Raw genomic sequence first — 26,499 nt, forward strand, 5'->3', positions numbered from 1 at the left:
ACTAAAGCGTAAGCTATGACATAATTTGCAAAGACCTTTTGACTATGTTCATGATAATTAAGTTCATCTGATTAATTAATGAACTCCCACTCAGATAGACATCCCTCTAGTCATCTAAGTGATACATGATCCGAGTCAAACTAGGCCGTGTCCGATCATCACGTGAGACGGACTAGTCATCATCGGTGAACATATCCATGTTGATCGCATCTACTATACGACTCATGTTCGACCTTTCGATCTCTTGTGTTCCGAGGCCACGTCTGTACATGCTAGGCTCGTCAAGTCAACCTAAGTGTTTCGCATGTGTTCCGAGGCCATGTCTGTACATGCTAGGCTCGTCAACACCTGTTGTATTCGAACGTTAGAATCTATCACACCCGATCATCACGTGGTGCTTCGAAACAACGAACCTTCGCAACGGTGCACAGTTAGGGGGAACACGTCTCTTGAAATTTTAGTGAGGGATCATCTTATTTATGCTACCGTCGTTCTAAGCAAATAAGATGTAAACATGACAAACATCACATGCAAATCATAAAGTGACATGATATGGCCAATATCATCTTGCGCCTTTTGATCTCCATCTTCGAGGCGCGGCATGATCACCTTTGTCACCGGCATGACACCATGATCTCCATCATCGTGTCTTCATGAAGTTGTCTCGCCAACTATTACTTCTATTACTATGGCTAACGGTTAGCAATAAAGTAAAGTAATTACATGGCGTTTTCATTGACACGCAGGTCATACAATAAATTAAGACAACTCCTATGGCTCCTGCCGGTTGTCATACTCATCGACATGCAAGTCGTGATTCCTATTACAAGAACATGATCAATCTCATACATCACATATATCATTCATCACATCCTTTTGGCCATATCACATCACATAGCATACCCTGCAAAAACAAGTTAGCGTCCTCTAATTGTTGTTGCATGTTTTACGTGGCTGCTATGGGATTCTAGCAAGAACGTTTCTTACCTACGCAAAAGCCACAACGTGATATGCCAATTTCTATTTAACCTTCATAAGGACCCTTTTCATCGAATCCGATCCAACTAAAGTGGGAGAGACAGACACCCGCTAGCCACCTTATGCAACTAGTACATGTCAGTCGGTGGAACCTGTCTCACGTAAGTGTACGTGTAAGGTCGGTCCGGGCCGCTTCATCCCACGATGCCACCGAATCAAGATAAGACTAGTAACGGCAAGTAAATTGACAATCGACGCCCACAACTACTTTGTGTTCTACTCGTGCATAGAAACTACGCATAGACCTAGCTCATGATGCCACTGTTGGGGAACGTAGCAGAAATTCAAAATTTTCTACGCATCACCAAGATCAATCTATGGAGTAATCTAGCAACGAGGGGAAGGGGAGTGCATCTACATACCCTTGTAGATCGCGAGCGGAAGCGTTCAAGAGAACGGGGTTGATGGAGTCGTACTCGTCGTGATCCAAATCACCGATGATCCTAGCGCCGAACGGACGGCACCTCCGCGTTCAACACACGTACGGAGCAGCGAAGTCTCGTCCTTCTTGATCCAGCAAGGGGGAAGGAGAGGTTGATGGAGATCCAGCAGCACGACGGCGTGGTGGTGGAAGTAGCGGGATCCCGGCAGGGCTTCGCCAAGCGCAAGCGGGGAGGAAGAGGTGTCACGGGAGGGAGAGGGAGGTGCCAGGGCTTAGGTGTTGCTGCCCTCCCTCCCCCCCACTATATATAGGGCCAAGGGAGAGGGGGGGCGCAGCCTTGGCCCTTCCTCCAAGGAAGGGTGCGGCCAGGGAGGAGTCCATCCTCCCCAAGGCACCTCGGAGGTGCCTTCCCCCTTTAGGACTCTCCCTTTCCCTTATCTCTTGGCGCATGGGCCTCTTGGGGCTGGTGCCCTTGGCCCATATAGGCCAAGGTGCACACCCCTACAGCCCATGTGGCCCCCCGGGGCTGGTGGACCCCCTTGGTGGACCCCCGGACCCCTTTCGGCACTCCCGGTACAATACCGATAATGCGCGAAACTTTTCCGGCGACCAAAATAAGACTTCCCATATATAAATCTTTACCTCCGGACCATTCCGGAACTCCTCGTGACGTCCGGGATCTCATCCGGGACTCTGAATAACTTTCGGGTTACCGCATACTAATATCTCTATAACCCTAGCGTCACCGAACCTTAAGTGTGTAGACCCTACGGGTTCGGGAGACACGCAGACATGACCGAGACGACTCTCCGGTCAATAACCAACAACGGGATCTGGATACCCATGTTGGCTCCCACATGCTCCTCGATGATCTCATCGGATGAACCACAATGTCGAGGATTCAGTCAATCCCGTATACAATTCCCTTTGTCTATCAGTATGTTACTTGCCCGAGATTCGATCGTCGGTATCCCGATACCTTGTTCAATCTCGTTATCGGCAAGTCTCTTTACTCGTTCCGTAACACATCATCCCGTGATCAACTCCTTGGTCACATTGTGCACATTATGATGATGTCCTACCGAGTGGGCCCAGAGATACCTCTCCGTTTACACGGAGTGACAAATCCCAGTCTCGATTCGTGCCAACCCAACAGACACTTTCAGAGATACCTGTAGTGCACCTTTATAGCCACCCAGTTACATTGTGACATTTGGTACACCCAAAGCATTCCTACGGTATCCGGGAGTTGCACAATCTCATGGTCTACGGAAATGATACTTGACATTAGAAAAGCTCTTAGCAAATGAACTACACGATCTTGTGCTAGGCTTAGGATTGGGTCTTGTCCATCACATCATTCTCCTAATGATGTGATCCCGTTATCAACGACATCCAATGTCCGTGGTCAGGAAACCGTAACCATCTATTGATCAACGAGCTAGTCAACTAGAGGCTTACTAGGGACATGGTGTTGTCTATGTATCCACACATGTATCTGAGTTTCCTATCAATACAATTCTAGCATGGATAATAAACGATTATCATGAACAAGGAAATATAATAATAACCAATTTATTATTGCCTCTAGGGCATATTTCCAACATATAGTTCATCATGAAGTTCTACTAACTTGGTGATGGTGACTAGAGAATTCTGTCAATTACTATCTTATCTAGAAGATTAACTCCCACTTGATTCAAGCAATTGTAGTACCCAGACAATCTGAGCACATGCTCACTGGTTGAGCTATTCTCCTCCATCTTGTAGGCAAAGTACTGTCAGAGGTCTCATACCTCTCGACATGGGCATGAGTATGAAATACCAATTTCAACTCTTGCAACATCTTATATGCTCCGTGGCGTTCAAAACATTTTTGATGTCCCGGTTCTAAGCCGTAAAGCATGGTGCACTTAACTATCAAGTAGTAATCATACTGAGCTTTTGTCAAAACATTCATAACGTCTGCATCTGCTCCTGCAATAGGTCTGTTACCTAGCGGTGCATCAAGGACATAATTCTTCTGTGCGGCAATGAGGATAATCCTTAGATCACGGATCCAATCCGCATCATTGCTACTAACATCTTTCAACTTAGTTTTCTCTAGGAACATATCAAAAATAAAATAGGGGAGCTAAACGCGAGCTGTTGATCTACAACATAGATATGCTAATACTATCAGGACTAAGTTCATCATAAATTTAAGTTCAATTAATCATATTACTTAAGAACTCCCACTTAGATAGACATCCCTCTAATCTTCTAAGTGATCACGTGATCCATATTAACTAAACCATGTCCGATCATCACGTGAGATGGAGTAGTTTCAATGGTGAACATCACTATGTTGATCATATCTACTATATGATTCACGCTCGACCTTTTGCTCTCAGTGTTACGAGGCCATATCTGTTATATGCTAGGCTCGTCAAGTTTAACCTGAGTATTCCGCGTGTGCAACTGTTTTGCACCTGTTGTATTTGAACGTAGAACCTATCACACCCGATCATCACGTGGTGTCTCAACACGAAGAACTTTCGCAACGGTGCATACTCAGGGAGAACACTTATACCTTGATAATTTAGTGAGAGATCATCTTATAATGCTACCGTCAATCAAAGCAAGATAAGATGCATAAAAGATAAACATCACATGCAATCAATATAAGTGACATGATATGGCCATCATCATCTTGTGCTTGTGATCTTCATCTCCGAAGCACCGTCATGATCACTATCGTCACCGGTGCGACACCTTGATCTCCATCGTAGCATCGTTGTTGTCTTGCCAACTTATGCTTCTACGACTATCGCTACTGCTTAGTGATAAAGTAAAGCATTACAGGGCGATTGCATTGCATACAATAAACCATATGGCTCCTGCCAGTTGCCGATAACTCGGTTACAAAACATGATCATCTCATACAATAAAATATAGCATCATGCCTTGACCATATCACATCACAATATGCCCTGCAAAAACAAGTTAGACGTCCTCTACTTTGTTGTTGCAAGTTTTACGTGGCTGCTACGGGCTGAGCAAGAACCGTTCTTACCTACGCATCAAAACCACAACGATAGTTCGTCAAGTTAGTGCTGTTTTAACCTTCTCAAGGACCGGGCGTAGCCACACTCAGTTCAACTAAAGTTGGAGAAACTGACACCCGCCAGCCACCTGTGTGCAAAGCACGTCGGTAGAACCAGTCTCGCGTAAGGGTACGCGTAATGTCGGTCCGGGCCGCTTCATCCAACAATACCGTCGAACCAAAGTGTGACATGCTGGTAAGCAGTATGACTTGTATCGCCCACAACTCACTTGTGTTCTACTCGTGCAAATAACATCAACGCATAAAACCAGGCTCGGATGCCACTGATGGGGAACGTAGTAATTTCAAAAAAAATCCTACGCACACACAGGATCATGGTGATGCATAGCAACGAGAGGGGAGAGTGTTGTCAACGTACCCTCGTAGACCGAAAGCGGAAGCGTTAGCACAACGCGGTTGATGTAGTCGTACGTCTTCACGATCCGACCGATCAAGTACCGAACGCACGGCACCACCGAGTTCAGCACACGTTCAGCTCGATGACGTCCCTCGAACACCGATCCAGCCGAGTGTTGAGGGAGAGTTTCGTCAGCACGACGGCGTGGTGACGATGATGATGTTCTACGGACGCAGGGCTTCGCCTAAGCACCGCTATGATATAATCGAGGTGGACTATGGTGGAGGGGGGCACCGCACACGGCTAAAAGATCAATGATCAATTGTTGTGTCTCCAAGGGGTGCCCCCCTCCCCGTATATAAAGGAGTGGAGGAGGGGGAGGGCCGGCCCTCTCTATGGCGTGCCCTAGGAGGAGTCCTACTCCCTCCAGGAGTAGGACTCCCCCCTTCCAAGTAGTAGGAGTAGGAGTCAAGGAAAGGGGGGAGAGAAGAGAAGGAAGGAGGGGGCGCAGCCCCTCCCCCTAGTCCAATTCGGACTAGGCCTTGGGGGCACCCAGCCTCTCCTCTCTCTTTCCCTTAAAGCCCAATAAGGCCCATATACTCCCCGGCGAATTCCCGTAACTCTCCGGTAATCCGAAAAATACCCGAATCACTCGGAACCTTTCCGATGTCCGAATATATCGATCTTTACGTCTCGACCATTTCGAGACTCCTCGTCATGTCCCCGATCTCATCCGGGACTCCGAACTACCTTCGGTACATCAAAACACATAAACTCATAATATAACCATCATCGAACTTTAAGCGTGCGGACCCTACGGGTTCGAGAACAATGTAGACATGACCAAGACACATCTCCGGTCAATAACCAATAGCGGAACCTGGATGCTCATATTGGCTCCCACATATTCTACGAAGATCTTTATCGGTCAAACCGCATAACAACATACGTTGTTCCCTTTGTCATCGGTATGTTACTTGCCCGAGATTCGATCGTCGGTATCTCAATACCTAGTTCAATCTCGTTACCGGCAAGTCTCTTTACTTGTTCCGTAATACATCATCCCGTAACTAAGTCATTAGTTACAATGCTTGCAAGGCTTATAGTGATGTGCATTACCGAGTGGGCCCAGAGATACCTCTCCGACAATCGGAGTGACAAATCCTAATCTCGAAATACGCCAACCCAACAAGTACGTTCGGAGACACCTGTAGAGCACCTTTATAATCACCCAGTTACGTTGTGACGTTTGGTAGCACACAAAGTGTTCCTCCGGTAAACGGGAGTTGCATAATCTCATAGTCATAGGAACATGTATAAGTCATGAAGAAAGCAATAGCAGAATACTAAACGATCAAGTGCTAAGCTAACGGAGGGTCAAGTCAATCACATCATTCTCCTAATGATGTGATCCCGTTAATCAAATGACAACTCATGTCTATGGCTAGGAAACATAACCATCTTTGATTAACGAGCTAGTCAAGTAGAGGCATGCTAGTGACACTCAATTTGTCTATGTATTCACACAAGTATTATGTTTCCGGTTAATACAATTCTAGCATGAATAATAAACATTTATCATGAAATAAGGAAATAAATAATAACTTTATTATTGCCTCTAGGGCATATTTCCTTCAGTATGTAGATGCAATTCTATGATTAACATCATACTTAGCAAGCATTTTACGAAAAGCACCATGAATAAAATGTGAACCACCATCAGTCATTAAGTATCCAGGGACTCCAAACCTCGGAAAAATAACTTCGTTAAGCATCTTAATAGAGGTGTTATGATCAGCACTACTAGTTGGAATAGCTTCTACCCACATAGTAATGTAATCAACAGCAACTAAAATATGTGTATAGCCATTAGAGAAAGGAAACGGTCCCATATAGTCAAAGCCCCAAACATCAAATGGTTCAATGGCAAGTGAATAGTTCATAGGCATTTCTTGACGTCTACTAATATTTCCAATTCTTTGACATTCATCGCAAGACAAGACAAACTTACGGGCATCCTTGAAGAGAGTAGGCCAATAAAAACTGGATTGCAATACCTTATGTGTAGTTCTATCTCCAGCGTGGTGTCCTCGATAAGCCTCGGAGTGACACTTGCGTAGGATCTGTTCCTGTTCATGCTCAGGTACACAACGTCTAATAACACCATCCACTCCTTCTTTATAAAGGTGTGGGTCATCCCAGAAGTAATGTCTTAAATCATAGAAAAACTTTTTCTTTTGCTCGTATGTGAAACTAGGTGGTATAAATTTAGCAACAATGTAATTAGCATAATCAGCATACCATGGAGCAGTACGAGAAGCATTTATGACATCTAATTGTTCATTAGGGAAGCTATCATCAATAGGTAGTGGGTCATCAAGAACATTCTCTAACCTAGACAAGTTGTCTGCAACGGGGTTCTCAGCTCCCTTTCTATCAATAATATGCAAATCAAATTCTTGTAGTAGGAGAACCCATCTAATAAGTCTAGGTTTAGCATCTTTCTTTTCCATAAGATATTTAATAGCAGCATGATCAGTGTGAACAGTTACTTTAGAATCAATAATATAAGGCCTAAACTTATCACAAGCAAATACAACTGCTAAAAATTCTTTTTCAGTAGTAGCATAATTTATCAGGGCACTGTCTAGAGTTTTACTAGCATATTGGATAACATTTAATTTCTTATCAACTCTTTGTCCTAGAACAGCACCTACAACATAATCACTAGCATCACACATAATTTCAAAGGGTAAATTCCAATCAGGTGGCTGAACAATAGGTGCAGAAATCAAGGCTTTCTTAAGTATTTCAAATGCTTCTACACAATCATCATCAAAGACAAAAGGAACATCTTTTTGTAAGAGATTAGTCAGAGGCCTAGAAATTTTAGAGAAGTCCTTATTGAACCTCCTATAAAAACCGGCATGACCAAGGAAACTTCTTATACCTTTAATGTCCTTAGGACACGGCATCTTTTCAATAGCGTCAACTTTAGCTTTATCAACTTCAATACCTCTTTCAGAAATTTTATGCCCCAAGACAATACCTTCATTAACCATAAAGTGGCACTTCTCCCAATTCAAAACAAGATTAGTTTCTTCACATCTCTGCAAAACTCGCTCAAGGTTGCTTAAGCAATCATCAAAAGAAGTTCCATACACGGAGAAATCATCCATGAAAACCTCAACAATCTTTCCACAAAAGTCAGAGAATATAGCCATCATACATCTTTGAAAGGTAGCAGGTGCATTACATAAACCAAAAGGCATACATCTATTAGCAAAGGTACCGAAAGGGCAAGTAAAAGTTGTCTTTTCTTGATCCTCTTTTGACACAGGTATTTGAGAAAAACCAGAATAACCATCTAGAAAGCAAAAAATGTGTATGTTTGGATAATCTTTCTAGCATTTGATCAATAAAAGGTAAAGGGTAATGATCCCTTTTAGTAGCTTTATTTAATTTGCGGAAATCAATTACCATTCTATAACCTGTAATAATTCTTTGTGGGATCAATTCATCTTTATCATTAGGAACAACAGTAATACCTCCCTTCTTAGGGACACAATGGACAGGACTTACCCACTCACTATCAGCAACAGGATAAATTATACCTGCCTCCAGAAGCTTTAGTATTTCTTTTCTTACCACTTCTTTCATCTTAGGATTTAACCGTCGTTGGTGATCAACTACCGGTTTAGCGTCTTTCTCCAATTTTATTTTGTGCTGGCATAGAGTGGGACTAATGCCCTTAAGATCATCAAGAGTATATCCAATAGCAGCACGGTGCTTCTTCAGAGTTTTCAATAATTTCTTTTCTTCATGCTCTGAAAGGTTAGCACTACTAATAACAGGATATATCTTTTTGTCATCAAGATAAGCATATTTAAGAGTATCAGGTAATGGTTTAAGCTCAAACACGGGATCACCCTTGGGTGGAGGAGGATCCCCTAGGATTTCAACAGGCAGGTTGTGTTTGAAAATAGGTCCCTGTTTAAAGAATACTTCATCTATTTCCCTTCTTTCATTCATAAACATATCATTTTCATGGTCGAGCAAATATTGTTCTAAAGGATCATTAGGAGGCACGGCAATAGAAGCAAGACCAATAATTTCATCTTTACTAGGCAATTCCTTATCATGGGGTTGTCTACGAAATTTAGCAAAATTAAACTCATGAGACATATCTCCCAAAACAATAGTAACAACATCCTTTTTGCAGTCTATCCTAGCATTAACAGTATTCAAGAAGGGTCTACCAAATATAATGGGACAAAAGTTATCTTGTGGGGAACCAAGAACAAGAAAATCAGCAGGATATTTAGCTTTCCCACACAAGACTTCAACATCTCTAACAATCCCAACTGGTGAAATAGTGTCTCTATTGGCAAGCTTAATTGTAACATCAATTTCCTCTATCTCAACAGGTGCAATATCATGCATAATTTCTTTGTATAAGGAATGAGGTATTGCACTTGCACTAGCACCCATATCACATAAGCCATGATAGCAATGATCTCCTATTTTAACAGAAATAACAGGCATGCCTACAACAGTTCTATGTTTATTTTTAGTGTCAGGTCTAGCAATTCTAGCAGCTTCATCACAGAAGTAAATAACATGCCCATCGATATTATCGGCCAAGAGATCTTTAACCATAGCAATACTAGGGTCAACTTTAATTTGCTCAGGGGGTGTAGATGTTCTAGTATTACTCTTACGAACCACAGTTGAAGCTTTAGCATGATCCTTTATTCTAACAGGGAAAGGTGGTTTCTCAATATAAGCAGTAGGAACATTAGGATCAACATTATAAGTGATAGCCTTTTCTTCAACTTTAATAGGTGCAACTACTTTTACTTCAATGGGAGGATTATATTTAAACCACTTCTCCTTAGGGAGATCAACATGAGTAGCAAAGGATTCGCAGAAAGAAGCTACTATCTCAGAGTCAAGTCCATATTTAGTGCTAAATTCACGGAAAACATCGGTGTCCATAAAAGATTTAACAAAATCAAACTTAGGTGTTATGCCCGACTCCTTACCTTCGTCAAGATCCCAATCTTCAGAGTTGCGTTTAATTCTTTCCAATAAATCCCATTTTAATTCAATAGTCTTCATCATAAAAGAGCCAGTACAAGAAGTATCGAGCATGGAGCGATTGTTGAGAGAAAGTCGAGCATAAATTTTTTGAATAATAATTTCTCTTGAGAGCTCATGATTGGGGCATGAATATAACATTGACTTAAGCCTCCCCCAAGCTTGAGCGATGCTTTCTCCTTCGCGAGGCCAAAAATTATATATATAATTACGATCACGATGAACAAGATGCATAGGATAAAACTTCTAATGAAATTCCAATTTCAATCGGTTGTAGTTCCATGATCCCATATCATCACATAGCCTAAACCATGTAAATGCTTTTACCTTCAAAGATAAAGGGAAGACCTTCTTCTTGATAACATCCTCGGGCATACCTGCAAGCTTAAATAATCCACAAACTTCATCCTCATAGATTAGGTGCAAATCGGGATGTAATGTTCCATCTCCTGTGAAAGGATTAGCTAGCAATTTCTCTATCATACCCGAAGGAATTTAAAAGTAAACATTTTCAATAGGTTCAGTAGGTTGAGGAGCAACTCTTTGCTCTACTGGGGGTGAAGATACCCCGAACAAGCCCCTCAAAGGATTATATTCCATAGTAACAAGTGATAGTAAATTTCAGCACACTATATAAATTTTTCCTTACCAAATTCCACCTACCAAAGGCGCTTCACTCCCCGGCAACGGCGCCAGAAAAGAGTCTTGATGACCCACAAGTGTAGGGGATCTATCGTAGTCCTTTCGATAAGTAAGAGTGTCGAACCCAACAAGGAGCAGAAGGAAATGATAGGCAGTTTTCAATAAGGTATTCTCTACAAGCACTGAAATTATCGGTAACGGATAGTTTTGTGATAAGGTAATTTGTAACGAGCAACGAGTAATAAAAGTAAATAAGGTGCAGCAAGATGGCCCAATCCTTTTTGTAGCAAAGACAAGCCTGGACAAACTCTTATATGAAGGAAAACGCTCCCGAGGACACATGGGAATTATCGTCAAGCTAGTTTTCATCATGCTCATATGATTCGCGTTCGTTACTTTGATAATTTGATATGTGGGTGGACCGGTGCTTGGGTACTGCCCTTCCTTGGACAAGCATCCCACTTATGATTAACCCCTATTGCAAGCATCCGCAACTACAAAAGAAGTATTAAGGTAAACCTAACCATAGCATGAAACATATGGATCCAAGTTAGCCCCTTACGAAGCAACGCATAAACTAGGGTTTAAGCTTCTGTCACTCTAGCAACCCATCATCTACTTATTACTTCCCAATGCCTTCCTCTAGGCCCAAACAATGGTGAAGTGTCATGTAGTCGACGTTCACATAACACCACTAGAGGAAAGACAACATACATCTCATCAAAATATCGAACGAATACCAAATTTACATGACTACTTATAGTAAGACTTCTCCCATGTCCTCAGGAACAAACGTAACTACTCACAAATCATATTCATGTTCATAATCAGAGGGGTATTAATATGCATAAAGGATCTGAACATATGATCTTCCACCAAAATAACCAACCACCATCAACTACAAGGAGTAATCAACAATACTAGCAACCACAGGTACCAATCTGAGACTTTGGGACAAAGATTGGATACAAGATATGAACTAGGGTTTGAGAGGAGATGGTGCTGGTGAAGATGTTGATGGAGATTGAACCCCTCCCGCTGAGAGGATCGATGGTGATGACGATGGCGATGATTTCACCCTCCCGGAGGGATGTTTCCCCGGCAGAACAGCTCCGCCAGAGCCCTAGATTGGTTCCGCCAAGGTTCCGCCTCGTGGCGGCGGTGCTTCTTCCTGAAAGCTTGCTTATGATTTTTTCTTAGACGAAAGACTTCATATAGCAGAAGATGGGCAACGGAGGCCTACCAGGGGGGCCACGAGACAGGGGGCGCGCCCCCACCCTCATGGCCAGGGTGTGCGCCCCCTCTGGTTGATTCTTTCACCAGTATTTATATTCCAAAACATGCTCCCGTTAAGTTTCAGGACTTTTGGAGTTGTGCAAAATAGGTCTCTAATATTTGCTCCTTTTCCAGCCCAGAATTCCGGCTGCCGGCATTCTCCCTCTTCATGTAAACCTTGTAAAATAAGAGAGAATAGGCATAAGTATTGTGACATAATGTGTAATAACAACCCCTAATGCAATAAATATCGATATAAAAGCATGATGCAAAATGGACGTATCAGTCACTGCAAGCGGAACTGCCCCAAGTATTTGGCAGATAAGAAGGATGGCAAAGTGAACAAAGGTATCTTTGATATACATGTTATTGATGTGTACCTTACTAATACTCGTAGTAGCGCCTGGGTATTTGATACTGGTTTGGTTGCTCATATTTGTAACTCGAAATATGGGCTAAGGATTAAACGAAGATTGGCTAAGGACGAGGTGACGATGCGCGTCGAGAATGGTTCCAAGGTCGATATGATCGCCGTCGGCACGCTACCTCAACATCTACCTTCGGGGTTAGTTTTAGACCTGAATAATTGTTATGTGGTGCCAGCGTTGAGCATGAACATTATATCTGGATCTTCTTTAATGCGAGACGGTTATTCATTTAAATCAAAGAATAATGGGTGTTCTATTTATATGAGTAATATCTTTTATGGTCATGCACCCTTGAAGAGTGGTCTATTTTTGTTGAATCTTGATTGTGGTGATACACATATTCATAATATTGATGCCAAAGGATGCAAAGTTGATAATGATAGTGCAACATATTTATGGCACTGCCGTTTAGGTCATATTGGTGTAAAGCGCATGAAGAAACTCCATGCGGATGGACTTTTGGAATCATTTGATTATGAATCATTTGATGCTTGCGAACCATGCCTCATGGGCAAGATGACTAAAACTCCGTTCTCCGGAACAATGGAGCGAGCCACTGACTTATAAGAAATAATACATATCAATGTATGCGGTCCAATGAGTATTGAGGCTCGCGGCGGGTATCGTTATTTTCTGACCTTCACAGATGATTTGAGCAGATATGGGTATATGTACTTGATGAAACACAAGTCTGAAACATTTGAAAAGTTCAAAGAATTTCAGAGTGAAGTGGAGAATCATCGTAACAAGAAAATAAAGTTTCTACAATCTGATCGCAGAGGCGAATATTTGAGTTACGAGTTTGGCCTTCATTTAAAACAATGTGGAATAGTTTCACAGCTCACGCCACCTGGAACACCACAATGTAATGGTGTGTCCGAACGTCGTAACCGTATTTTCTTACATATGGTGCGATCTATGATGTCTCTTACCGATTTACCACTATCGTTTTGGGGTTATGCATTAGAGACAGCCGTATTCACGTTAAATAGGGCACCGTCTAAATCCGTTGAGACGACACCGTATGAACTGTGGTTTGGCAAGAAACCTAAGCTGTCATTTCTTAAAGTTTGGGGTTGCGATGCTTATGTGAAAAAGCTTCAGCCTGATAAGCTCGAACCCAAATTGGAGAAGTGCGTCTTCATTGGATACCCAAAAGAAACTGTTGGGTACACCTTCTATCACAGATCCGAAGGCAAGATCTTTGTTGCGAAGAATGGATTCTTTCTAGAGAAGGAGTTTCTCTCGAAAGAAGTGAGTGAGAGGAAAGTAGAACTTGATGAGGTAATTGTACCTTCTCTCGAATTGGAAAGTAGCTCATCACAGAAAATTGTTCCCGTGATGCCTACACCAACTAGAGAGGAAGCTAATGATAACGATCATGAAACTTCAGATCAAGTTACTACCGAACCTCGTAGGTCGAACAGAGCACGTTCCGCACCAGAGTGGTACGGTAATCCTATTCTGGAAGTCATGTTACTAGACCATGACGAACCTACGAACTATGAAGAAGCGATGATGAGCCCAGATTCCGATAAATGGCTTGAGGCCATGAAATCTGAGATAGGATCCATGTATGAGAACAAAGTATGGACTTTGCTTAACTTGCCCGATGATCGGCAAGCCATAGAGAATAAATGGATCTTCAAAAAGCAGACTGACACTGATGGTAATGTTACTGTCTACAAAGCTCGACTTGTTGCGAAAGGTTTTTGACAAGTTCAAGGAGTTGACTACGATGAGACTTTCTCACCCGTAGCGATGCTTAAGTCTGTCCGAATCATGTTAGCAATTGTCGCATTTTATGATTATGTAATCTGACAAATGGACGTCAAAACTGCATTCCTTAATGGATTTCTTAAAAAAGAGTTGTATATGATGCAACCAGAAGGTTTTGTCAATCCTAAAGGTGCTAACAAAGTGTGCAAGCTGCAGCGATCCATTTATGGACTGGTGCAAGCATCTCGGAGTTGGAATATACGCTTTGATGAGGTGATCAAAGCATATGGTTTTATACAGACTTTTGGAGAAGCATGTATTTACAAGAAAGTGAGTGGGAGCTCGGTAGCATTTCTAATACTATATGTGGATGACATATTGTTGATTGGAAATGATATAGAATTTCTGGATAGCATAAACGAATACTTGAATAAGAGTTTTTCAATGAAAGACCGCGGTGAAGCTGCTTATATATTGGGCATCTAGATCTATAGAGATAGATCAAGACGCTTAATTGGACTTTCACAAAGCACATACCTTGATAAAGTTTTTAAAGAAGATCAAAATGGATCAGTCAAAGAAAGGGTTCTTGCCTGTGTTACAAGGTGTGAAATTGTATCAGACTGAATGCCCAACCACTGCAGAAGATAGAGAGAAAATGAAAGTCATTCCCTATGCCTCAGCCATAGGTTCTATCATGTATGCTATGCTCAGACCTGATGTGTGCCTTGCTATAAGTCTAGCAGGGAGGTACCAAAGTAATCTAGGAGTGGATCACTGGACAGCGGTCAAGAACATCCTGAAATACCTAAAAAGGACTAAGGATATGTTTCTCGTTTATGGAGGTGACAAAGAGCTCATTGTAAATGGTTACGTCAATTCTAGCTTTGACACTGATCCGGATGACTCTAAGTCACAAACCGGATACATATTTGTATTGAATGGTGGAGCTGTCAGTTGCTGTAGTTCCAAGCAAAGCGTCGGCGGGATCTACGTGTGAAGCAGGGTACATAGCTGCTTCAGAAGCAGCAAATGAAGGAGTCTGGATGAAAGAGTTCATATCCGATCTAGGTGTAATACCTAGTGCATCGGGTCCAATGAAAATCTTTTGTGACAATACTGGAGCAATTGCCTTAGCGAAGGAATCCAGATTTCACAAAAGAACCAAACACATCAAGAGGCACTTCAACTCCATCCGTGATTAAGTCAAGGAGGGAGACATAGAGATTTGCAAATACATACGGATCTGAATGTGGCAGACCTGTTGACTAACCCTCTTCCACGAGCAAAACATGATCAGCACCAAGACTCCATGGGTGTTAGAATCATTACAATGTAATCTAGATTATTGACTCTAGTGCAAGTGGGAGACTGAAGGAAGTGTGCCCTAGAGGCAATAATAAAGTTGTTATTTTATATTTCCTTATATCATGATAAATGTTTATTATTCATGCTAGAATTGTATTAACCGGAAACTTGATACATGTGTGGATACATAGACAAAACACCGTGTCCCTACTAAGCCTATCCTAGACTAGCTCGTTAATCAAAGATGGTTAAGTTTCCTAACCATAGACATGTGTTGTCATTTAATGAACGGGGTCACATCATTAGGAGAATGATGTGATGGACAAGACCCATCCGTTAGCGTAGCATATTGATCGTTCAGTTTTATTGCTACTGCTTTCTTCATGTCAAATACATATTCCTTCGACTATGAGATTATGCAACTCCCGGATACCGAAGGAATACCTTGTGTGCTATCAAATGTCACAACATAACTGGGTGATTATAAAGGTGCTCTACAGATATCTCCGAAGGTATTTGTTGGGTTGGCATAGATCGAGATTAGGATTTGTCACTCCGAATATCGGAGAGGTATCTCTGGGCCCTCTCGGTAATACACATCATAAGAAGCCTTCCAAGCAATGTGACTAATGAGTTGGTTACGGGATGATGTATTACGGAATGAGTAAAGAGACTTGCTGATAACGATATTGAACTAGGTATGAAGATATCAACGATCGAATCTTGGGCAAGTAACATACCGATGACAAAGGGAATAACGTATGTTGTCATTACGGTACGACCGATAAAGATCTTCGTAGAATATGTGGGAACCAACATGAGCATCCAGGTTCCGCTGTTGGTTATTGACCGGAGAGATGTCTCGGTCATGTCTACATACTTCTCGAACCCGTGGGGTCCGCACGCTTAACGTTCGATGATGATTTTGTATTCTATGAGTTATGTGATTTGGTGACCGAATGTTGTTTGGAGTCCCGGATGAGATCACAGACATGACGAGGAGTCTCGAAATGGTCGAGAGGTAAAGATTGATATATAGGACGATAGTATTCGGACACCAGAAGTGTTCCGTGGGTACCGGGTACGTACGGGTAACCGAAAAGGGGTTCCGCGCACCCCCGGCAAAGATATGGGCCTAATGGGCCAAGAGGGGAAACGGAGCAGCCAGCATGGGCTGTTGCGCCCCCCATATAGGCCGAACCTGGAGGGGAAGGAAAGAGGGGAAGAGAGAAAAGAAGGGGAGGCATACGGCCTCCCCCTTCCTGCCCTCCTCCCTCGTCCTTCCTCCCCCCTCCGAAAATTATGGTAAGGGGTGGGGCGAATAGGACTAGGGCCCCAAGTAGGATTCGTCCTACTTGGGCGCCCCCTTGGCTGCTCCCTCTCCCTCCCACCTATATATATGAGGGGGAGGCGCCTAGAACACACAACAACATCTGTTAGCCGTGTGCATCGCCTCCCCCCACAGATTATAGCTCCGGTCATATCTTCGTAGTGCTTAGGCGAAGCCCTGCGCGGTTCACTTCACCGTCACCGTCACCACGCCATCGTGCTAACGAAACTCTCCCTCGACACTTTGCTGGATCAAGAGTTCGAGGGACGTCATCGAGCTGAACGTGTGCAGAACTCGGAGGTGTCGTACGTTCGGTGCTTGATCGTTCGGAACGAGAAGAAGTTCGACTACATCAACCGCGTTGTCAAACACTTCCGCTTTCGGTCTACGAGGGTACATGGACACACTCTCTCCTCTCGTTGCTATGCATCTCCTAGATAGATCTTGCGTGAGCGTAGGCAATTTTTTGAAATTGCATGCTACGTTTCCCAACATATACTCCTCCGTCCCAAAATAACTGTCATGGCTTTAGTCCATGTCACTTATTTTGGGATTGAGGGAGCTTGATAATGCCATTCTGCAAGGAATAATTAGGATGTGAAGAAACTGGATTAAAACCAACTTGTTGTAGCAACTCTTTTGCTTTAGGATTAAGCTCATAAATGTGAAGTGTATCCTAAAACCAAGGAAGAGTAGCACCAGGAACCAAGGGAATAACATGATCATATGATCTTCTAGGTGGTAATCCTGTAGGTTCACTGGAACAGAAGGGAAAATATCCAATAACCATTGTATTTCAAGATGAACATGCAATTCTTCAGTTGTGAGAAGTGATGATGCAAATACAGTAGTGACAACAGATTCACGGTGGCCAATGCCTTGCAGTGTAATTAACTTGTTTCTACTATAAAAGAATAACCACTTGTCTTCCTAATGTATGTGCATAGGGCTATGAATAGCTAACCAGTCCAAACCCAGTAGAGCATCATAAGCTGATAACTGAAGGAACTAAAGTTAGACTGAAATTCATGCCCATCACACTGCCAAGAGCAATCAGACAGCTAGAACTGACTAGGTAACATGGTTCCACTAGCCACCTTAACCATCACAGGAGCCGCTCCTTGTACCACAATGAAAACAGATAAAAAGGAGTTACCAATGAAAGTGTGGGTGCTGCCAGAATCAACTAAACAAGTCAAAGGTTTGTCCTGAACATAGATAACGTTGAAATGTAGACTTAAATTTGGATATACTCACAGCGGTAGCTGAAACAGATATAGCATTCGTTTCGGAAGCAACCCCACTAGCTCAAGAATAAGAAGAAACTACCTTCTAACTGACTGATCATTTTCTACGCAAAATGTAGTTGAATAGTGGAGTTGCATTGATGGTCCCGTGACTAAGGGTCTCAGGTACATAGGGGTCCCCGAACTAAGGGTCTTGAGACGATGGTAACAAGGACACAAGTTTTTATCCATGTCTGGACTCTTTGGAGAGATAAAACCCTACGTCATGCTTGTGCTTTATTGCTTTTGGGTGGATTACTGATGGCTTCATATTTATGCATATTTAGAGCTCATTGTTTTGCACTCAGTATATCAAGTCATATCATGTTCCATTGAGCCAATTATATGTACATATGCATGACTTCTAGTTTTTATCCTTTTCATCGCGAGCATTGCATACTCTTTATTCTTAGTTGGGTTTTATTATTTTTCCTTGTCTTTGTGTGTCTTGTAGGTGGTGCGGACTTCCCAAGTACTTAGCATGATGAAAGGAGTACAAAGTGGAAACCCAGGAACCAGCCTTAGCCATTTCGAGGTGGAAAAAGTCATTTTTTTCAAAGTGCTCCAAATCGATATCTAAAAATAGAAATGGATCAGCGTCGTTCATACGAATCCAACGAGCTCAAAAACGTCAAATTCCGAGTTCGTATGAAGAAATGACGACCGTTTTACCAGAGAGGGGTAGAATGAAAGATGGCGTTTCAAACGACCGCTGCTGGTCGTTTGGGCGCCCGTATGATGTCTAGACAGCACCGAAAGTTGCCACTCATGACAGGATTCTTCATGGATTTCGTCCTCGTTTGTTCTCACGACTTCCTTTGTCTTCAAGGGATGATTTGGGGAAGGATTGAGCTCATCTAGAGCCCTTGGATCAAAGGAGAGAAGCCACATCAAGGGAGGAGGCTATGGGAGAGCTCCTATATATTCACCTTCAACCCTAGCTGCCTCCACACACACTTTTCATCTCAGAAAATTCATCTCCACGTCCAGCCGCCGCCACATCGTGTCCCTATTCTTCCTGTTACCATCTTGCTTAGATCATCAGCTTGGGACCCCCTACTCGAGATCCGCCATTTTTAGCACTGACACTATGGTGGCAGTGTCATGATCTGTAGTGGCAATGACCTCGGGTACTGGTGGTGCTATGGGGACTTTGGTGGTCTGTCAGTCTTGTGGCTCCGGCGGGCAATGTGCCAGGCAACGCCAAGGTGAAAACCCTACTTTTGGCTGTTGCGTATGGCAGGCGATGGCAACACCCTCAGATGCCACTTTCTTGACATCGAGGTGTGGTGCTCTCTCGTCCTCCTGAACAACTCCGAGGAAGGGGGAAGTAGGGGGATATCATATCTCCTCAGGGTCGAACGGTGGTGGTGCTTCCACGTCATGCTCCCCCTTTGGGGCGTCATGCTTCAAGTTGTCATCAGTTGGAGGAATAAGTGGATGCGTGATGTTGCTGGAGCTCATCGCGGTTGCGACATGTGGAAGACGAGATTATGGTGTCAGGACTTTTGTGGCAACGACAGCGGGGGCGAGGATGGTCTAAGTCGCGGCAAAGGTTGTTGTAGTCGGCTCTTCGGTGTGTTATGGGGTTGTCTCGGGTTGTTTCTCGTTCTGAAGTCCGAACTGTGGTGACAGAGTCTGGTTAGCGTTGATGATAGGCGGCAAGTGCTTTGTTCAGTGTCTTCCGCGGTGCCAACCTTTCATAGTCCTCATGCATAGCTCGTCGTTAAAATCGAAGATGTGTAGCGCCCACACGTGCCGTTGATTGGTTTTGCACAGCTTGTGTGGTGTGGGTTTGGTAGGCAGTCATTTACTGTGAAGTTTGAGTCGCTTTTGCCTGAAAAAGATGATGGTAAATGTGGAGCCTTGATGAGTTTTTCTCTGCAATGATTTTTTGTGATGTATCTTGTGTGTGACTGTTCGACTGGTTGTGGCGGATTCTGCCTGAGTTTCCATCATCTTACTGGCAAATCTTCTTCTCGGTTAACAATGGATTGAGCCCCTTTTTCAATTAAAAAACAATGGATTGAGCCATCAGGCCTCCGGTTCCGGAAAAATCAAATGCTTTGGGTTCAATGGGGGCGTGTTTGGTTACATTGCCGATTCAGCCTGGCCCGGCGAGCCTGGCTCTATTGAGCCGGTTTGAGGGGATGCAGGCCAAAAAAACCCAGATGCACATAGTTTGGTTGCCTGCATGCCCCTAGTTGCATGAGACAACCATTTTCGACCCGGTGTTTGGTTGCCCGCATTGCATTAGGCGCACATATGACATGATGTTTGGTTGCAACCTGCATAAGGTGTCGTCACCACTTCTAACTAGTGGTGAGCTTACCACACACAATCTGAACATGTAGCGCCATCGACTTAAACAAATGACAGTTCATCCTAACTACTATCAAATGACAGTTCAAATTATTAAGAGCCATTGGCTAAATAGGGGATAGTTCATCGGTGCTACCAGATCTTCCTCTTCCTCTCCTCTTCTTCTACTTCTGCTTCTGCTGCTGCTTCTGCTACTACTGCTGCTTCTTCTTGTTCTTCTTCCATCTTCTTCAAATCCTGCACTGACCTTTGTTAAGCCACATCGCCTCTGCCCACTCCAACCTTTTGTTCTTCCAAGCGTCATTGTCAAATGCCTCCACACCATGGCCGGAGCTAACAACATCGTCAGGCTCGACATCTTCCTCCTCAGGCACGTGTTCATCAAAGCCCCACTGGAGGATCCAGTTATGCAGAATGCAACAAGCAAGAACTAGCTTAACCTGAGTGGAGTATGGGTGGAATGGCTTCTGATCCAGGATCTTAAACCTATTCTTCAGAGCTCCAAATGCCCTCTCAACAGTTACTCTAAGGCTGAATTGTCTGAGATTAAATAGCTCCTGTGCAGTCCTAGGATAGTTCCTATCAGAGAACTGTTGAGATGGTACCTTGTTTTCCTGAAGGATGGAAGAATACCCGGCCGACATGCATAGCCAGCATCTCCAAGGTAGAACTTGTCGTCTGGGATGTTGATCCCATCAGGTCGACTCACGCTGTCAGTGAGAATGTTAGCATCATGCGTTGACCCCTCCTAGCCAGCCAGCACATATGTGAACTTCAGATCAAAGTCAACAGCAGCAAGCACATTCTGGCTTGTGTAGTGCTTCCTCCCCCTGTATGCTGCAGACTGTGACCTAGGAACTCTGGCAGTGACATGAGTACCATCTATTGCCCCAATGCAATCCTAAAAATGGCATCACAAGCCTGTGTTAGTGCTCAACTTGAACAATACAAGCATATCAAGCCATGAAAAGTGTATATTTTCAATGCTCACCTTGAAGTATGGATACCATCTTGCGCTTCCGCGAATCTTGGGTGGAGTCTGGCCAGATGGTCTCCTGATCATCTCTCCTCTAAGCTCCTCAACATCATAAAGCACCTGCTTGAAGTACCTAGAGATGGTCTCCATTGGTCTCCTGAATGTGTTGTGAATGACCCTGAACCTCTGGTTATGGCCAACAACATGGAGGAACATGGCAACTTGCTCTTCGACACTGGTGTTGATGCTATCTTGTAACAGCCCCCTGCTCCTGAAGATCTCGACAAGCCTGGCAAATGGTGCTCTTTTCATTCTAAGCATCCACAGAGTCTCGACGTCATTGCAGTTGTAGATGTAGTTCAGATTTTGGATCCTCTCCTGTTCCCGGGGAAACAATGGACCATAGCGGATCAAAGGTCTCCCAGCACGACACACAGCTCTCTGGTGCATGAACATGACCCATGCCTGAATCACACTAATCAGTGATGCCTGGATTGTCAGCCTCATCCGTGCGTCCATAACCTAGTCGACATCGACGGTTCGTTCAGTGGAAAATCGATCCTACACCTAGCTTAACGGCCTAACCAATGAGCTAACAAAGGGGGGAGGGGGTGCTGCTTACCGGCATCGGAGACGAGGACGGCGTAGGGGGAGCCATGGCACAGACTAGGTCGACCAGACGGTGGCCAACAGCAAGGGCAGCACCAGATACGCCGCAAACGCCGCCGCCTCTTCCGCCGCTGCCTATAGCGCAGATCTGAAATCGCAGCCGCCGCCGGTAGTGAGGCAGTAGGAAAGAAAGGTGGGCAGTGGCTATGGGTGAGCGAGTGAAAGGGGGGTGAGGCTAATTTGGCGCCGGGACGGCGCGCCAGATTTCCATCTCCCGCCATCCCCCCCTCGCCCTCGCCTCGCTCCCGCCCGTGCGACCTCGCGCCGCACTCAGCCTGGCTCGCGAGAAACTGCCGATCCGAGCGTTTCCAGCGAGACAGGCTCTGGGCTGCTTTAAGGAGCGTGCGATGCAGGCCCAACAGGAAAACCAGGCAATCAAACAGGCCTCTCCCTTTCCGCACGGGCCTGGTTGGACTCGATGCGGGCAAGGAAACACGCCCTGGGCAACGGCAAACGCACGACAGAACATGTTACGGAGCTCATGTGAAAGCAGGCCAAGATCGGTCGTACCACGTTTCCATGAGGATTTTTTATGGACAGTACAGGCTTCGGAGCCATACAACAGCACAAGTGTACAGAGAACCGCCCAATGTCCGTGTCATCTTCTCCCCGAAGTGTTGTTTGGTTGGCAAAGATAGGTACAGCAAAATCGAACTCACAAATGGACAACCGAGTGACAACGAAAGTACAAACAAAGTAGTGTGTGGCACACAGAACAAATACTCTAGATAGCCGGGTCCTCTTTTTTTGCGAATATTTTTTCCTTTCCTGAATTGCCAAAATAGCACTGTAAAGTGTAGACGAATTACTTGCAGGAATATATACCATCTTTATTTATTTAACTTAATAACTTGCTGCACTGTAAAGTGTACGAGGTTATTAGAAGCTCCTGAACTGCCCAACATACCCAGCATCAGGCCATCACAAAACATATAGTATTACAACGAATATATTCACCTAACATCGCGATTTCTATACAGCAAAACGAGACAACTTAATTACTTTTCACTGGTTCTTGCTGCCGAAGATGCTCCGGAGCTTGCCGCGCTCCTGCAGCCGCTCCAGCAGGTCCCGGGCGCCGGCGACCTCCATGTCCGACAGCTTCTTCAGGTACCCGATGGCGCCGTGCGAGACCATCAGCTTCTTGCACCGCTTCGCCGGCGACAGCGTCGCCAGGCACGCGATGGCGTACTTCTTCGCCGTGTTCGCCGGGCTCGGCTCCAGCAGCTGCACCAGGCTCGGCACGCTCCTCTCGTCCCTCCGCACCTCCCGCGCGTTGCCCGGGTGCCCCGCCGCCAGGCTCGCCGCCGCCTGCGCCGCCGCCTCGCGCGCGCCGGCCGACTTGGCGTCCAGCATCCGCACCAGCAGCGGGATGCAGCCGTGCTCGCCCACCAGCCGCTTCATGTCCCTGCTGCCGCTGGCGGAGATCCTGCATATGGCCGTTGCTGCAGCCTGCTGCGCGCCGGGTGACCCGGCTCTGAGCGCGTGCGCCAGCCGCGGGAGCACGCCAAGGGACACGATGGTGTCGGGCGAGATGGCGTCCACCATGTTCCCGAGCGCGCGCACCGCGGACTCCTGCGGCGACGGCGCGTCCAGGTAGAGGAGCAGGCTGCGCAGCCCGCCGTCGTGCGCGACGGCGCGCCGGAAGCTGTCGCCGCCCGATGTGAGGTTCTGCAGGCAGTCGGCGGCGTGCTCCTTGGAGCCCAGCACGGTGCCGTAGTCCAGCAGGTTGACCATGACGCGGACAATGCCTTCGTCGGCCAGCGCTTGCCGCGCCTCGGGCGCCGCGGAGAGGTTCTTGAGCGCGCCGGCCGCCGCGGACTGGGACACGGAGTCCCCCGTCTGGCAGATCTCGAGGAGCGGGCGCACGCCGCCGTGGCCGGCGATGGCGCGCGCGACGTCGGGGGACGCGGAGAGGCGCTGCAGCGTGAGCACGGCCTTCTCGCGGCCGACGAGGCTGCTGCCGGACTCGGCCAGCCGGATGAGCGGCGGCAGCGCGCCCTCCGACACGAGCAGCCCCTCGCAGGCGCCACCTCCCGACTCCGCGAGCCGGCATATCACCATGGCGGCCTTCTCCCGCGCCTTGGGCGCCGGCGCCGTGAGCAGCTGCACCAGCGCGGACAAGTTGGCGCGGCCGAGCACCGACACCACGCTCTTCTCGTCCCGGTTGAGCGCGTCGAGGAGCCCGTCCACCGCCCGGGTCTTGGCCTCGGCGTGCCCGATCTGCAGCCGCGCGAGCAGCTCCCGCACGTCCGCCTGCGCCGTCGCCGGGGCGGCGACGGCGGACGCGTCGGAGTCGGAGAGCACGCCGGTCCGGACGAGTAGCGCGCAGTCGCGGAGGTTGACGTCGAGCCGGGCGCCGAGCGCGTCGATGGCGCTCTGCGTCTGCAGCTTCCCGTCCCTGGGCGGGCCGCGGCACCGCGCGGCGAGCTCGGCCGCGTCGGCGAGCGTGGCGGCCACGGAGTGCAGCAGCTCGCGGCAGAGCGCGTTCCGGGCGAAGCAGGGGTGGCTGGACAGGTCGGACAGGCGCGCGGGGAGCGCGCCCAGCTTGGCCGCGATCGCCTTCCACCGGCCGGGGAACCCCTCCGCGGCCGTCGCCGCGCCGACCGCCGCCGGCACCATGCCCCTCACGCGCGCCAGCAGCTTCTCCGCCGTCTCATCCCCGGGAGCAGCCGCCGCCGGGTCGCCCCGCACACTCATGGCCGGTCACTGGCTAGCTGAGCTGACCTGACTGGCTCGGCGAGGTACTACTGGTGGTAAAGGCGGGAGGGAACAAGCGCATGAGCAGGCAGGGAGCAGGGGTGGCAGAGTGGCAGGGGAAGGGGAAGAGGAATCGTCTACGACTACGATCTCCCTCTCTGGCCACTGTTTCTTTAAGCGAAAACTAGTAGCGGCGTCGCTTTCGTTTAGCCATTGCCATTGGCGTAGCGGCAGCGGCTATCGTGGGGAGATACGGGCGGCCATGAGCGGCGCGCCAAGACAAGATACGAAGATCCAAAATCCGAACCATTTCTACTCGTACTCGATCGAGATCTCAGTTGGGCGATGGGTTGGTAGAAAGGGGGGCGTGTCGGGTCGGAGTTCACGTTGGTTTGACGGACGGACGCTGTTGTTTTGTGTTCTTGATGGTGGTGGTTAGTGGGAAGTGGTTGACAGTGCCGGGGTCGTGGACTCGAGGGAATGAGACGAATGACGGGCACGAAAGGCAAGGCGGAGGTGTGAGCAAAATGAAACAAACGGCGACACTTTTATTTTATGCTGTTGTGGTAGGAGGAAATGTGGTGCATGTTACTGGTGGTGGTGGTGGCGCATGTTGCCGAAGCAGGCGGGCACAGTCTCAGCAGACACCACTTGCAAAAAACTGCTCACCTACAGATTACCCAGGCAACTGTTCAAAAGAAGAAAAAAAAGGCAATACACATCATTCAGATAGTATATTTGTACGACTGCTTCCCACTTTTGCGCTTGAAATAAAAGCTGAACAACTCCAACGCTGACCCATTTTGTCCGCCGCCTCCACACATTTTCACTCCCGTGCCCCCTCCGGCCCCGACCAGTAAACCCTAGCGCCTCCCAGCTCGCCCCTCCTCACTCCCCGACATCTGTCGGAATAGGCATGTGGAAGTGGGTGCCCGGCAAGAAGGCAAAGCCCGACCACGAGGCGGGGTCGTCCTCCACGTCGTCGGGCAGCGCCGCCATGTACTCCACCTCACCGCCCGCATTCTTCATCTCTCCTCCGGCGGCCCCTCCACGCTTTCGGCCGTACGTGAAGGTGGATATATGCCGATGCTATTATGAGACCGACACCCCGCTGTCGTGGTCCGATGCGCACCTCCCCAATGGGTGGCATCTGAGCCTGGATCGGGTGTCGGTCCCGGCCGTCGCAGCGACCAGCCACCCCGCTTTCTGGAGATCAACTGTCGGCGCGCTCGCATCCCGAGCCACCTCCTCGTCGCTCTGGGACACTTGGTTTTAGGACGAGCACGACATGGGCCGGCAAACATTATTTGTCATTCGTGCACGTAGCCTACCCCGTTAGCCACGTGCGTGCATACCAAGCCCACCCAGAGCGTGCGGGCCGCGAGCGGGTGCATGGCCTGACGCCGACGCCCTTCCCCTCTCCGTTCCCGCCACCACCTTGACCGCCAAAGAGGACTATGAGAGGGAGTTCAAGCACACCCAGGAGAAAGAGTGGGAGGGCTTGGAGGAGATGACGACGCTGTTGGGCGGCGGCGATTGCTACGTCCCCGATCTCGACGTGAAGCAGGAGGTGAAGGAGGAGTTGATGGAGGACCGCACATCGACCCCGGAGTGGAACCCGACCTTGTAAGGGCAGTTGTGGTTGTGGACGACCACGGTGGCATGCAACCCGCCCTCACCACGACCGGCAGCGCAGCTGGCCTCGTGGGCGCCATGGTCACCACCCTCGCCACCACCACAACCTGCCCTGAAATGGCAGCCCCCCAGGAGACGCTCGCCCCAACTTGGGGCCCGCCAACCCACCTCTAGTAGCCACCGCCCTACATCGACCTCACCATGGATGACGAGGACGGTGCCGCCTACAGACGGCGGCGACATCGT

The 26,499-nt window shown here is 47.0% G+C and overlaps 2 protein-coding genes across 2 annotated transcripts; both read right to left on the reverse strand.

The window, feature by feature from the left end:
* Positions 1-21,021: 21,021 nt before the first annotated feature.
* On the reverse strand, positions 21,022-21,756 carry LOC141022042 (uncharacterized). Its single transcript, XM_073497921.1, has 2 exons — positions 21,265-21,756; positions 21,022-21,174 (listed from the first exon to the last, which is right to left on the reverse strand). The coding sequence occupies exons 1-2, from the start codon at positions 21,754-21,756 to the stop codon at positions 21,022-21,024; spliced, it is 645 nt and encodes a 214-aa protein (XP_073354022.1).
* Positions 21,757-22,727: 971 nt separating this feature from the next.
* LOC109779405 (uncharacterized) lies at positions 22,728-25,323 on the reverse strand. Its single transcript, XM_020338021.4, has one exon. It carries the CDS (start codon positions 24,616-24,618, stop codon positions 22,924-22,926), a length of 1,695 nt encoding a protein of 564 aa, XP_020193610.1. The 5' UTR covers positions 24,619-25,323; the 3' UTR covers positions 22,728-22,923.
* Positions 25,324-26,499: the final 1,176 nt, after the last annotated feature.

The sequence above is a fragment of the Aegilops tauschii genome, chromosome 4 (assembly GCF_002575655.3).
Source record: "Aegilops tauschii subsp. strangulata cultivar AL8/78 chromosome 4, Aet v6.0, whole genome shotgun sequence".
Classification (NCBI taxonomy): domain Eukaryota; kingdom Viridiplantae; phylum Streptophyta; class Magnoliopsida; order Poales; family Poaceae; genus Aegilops; species Aegilops tauschii.

Coding starts and splice junctions, on each gene's coding strand:
- LOC141022042 (XM_073497921.1), bottom strand. CDS start 21,756: ATGAGGCTGACAATCCAGGCATCACTGATTAGTGTGATTCAGGCATGG. Junction 21,175..21,264: donor GATGGTATCCATACTTCAAG/GTGAGCATTGAA, acceptor TGCCATTTTTAG/GATTGCATTGGGGCAATAGA.
- LOC109779405 (XM_020338021.4), bottom strand. CDS start 24,618: ATGAGTGTGCGGGGCGACCCGGCGGCGGCTGCTCCCGGGGATGAGACG.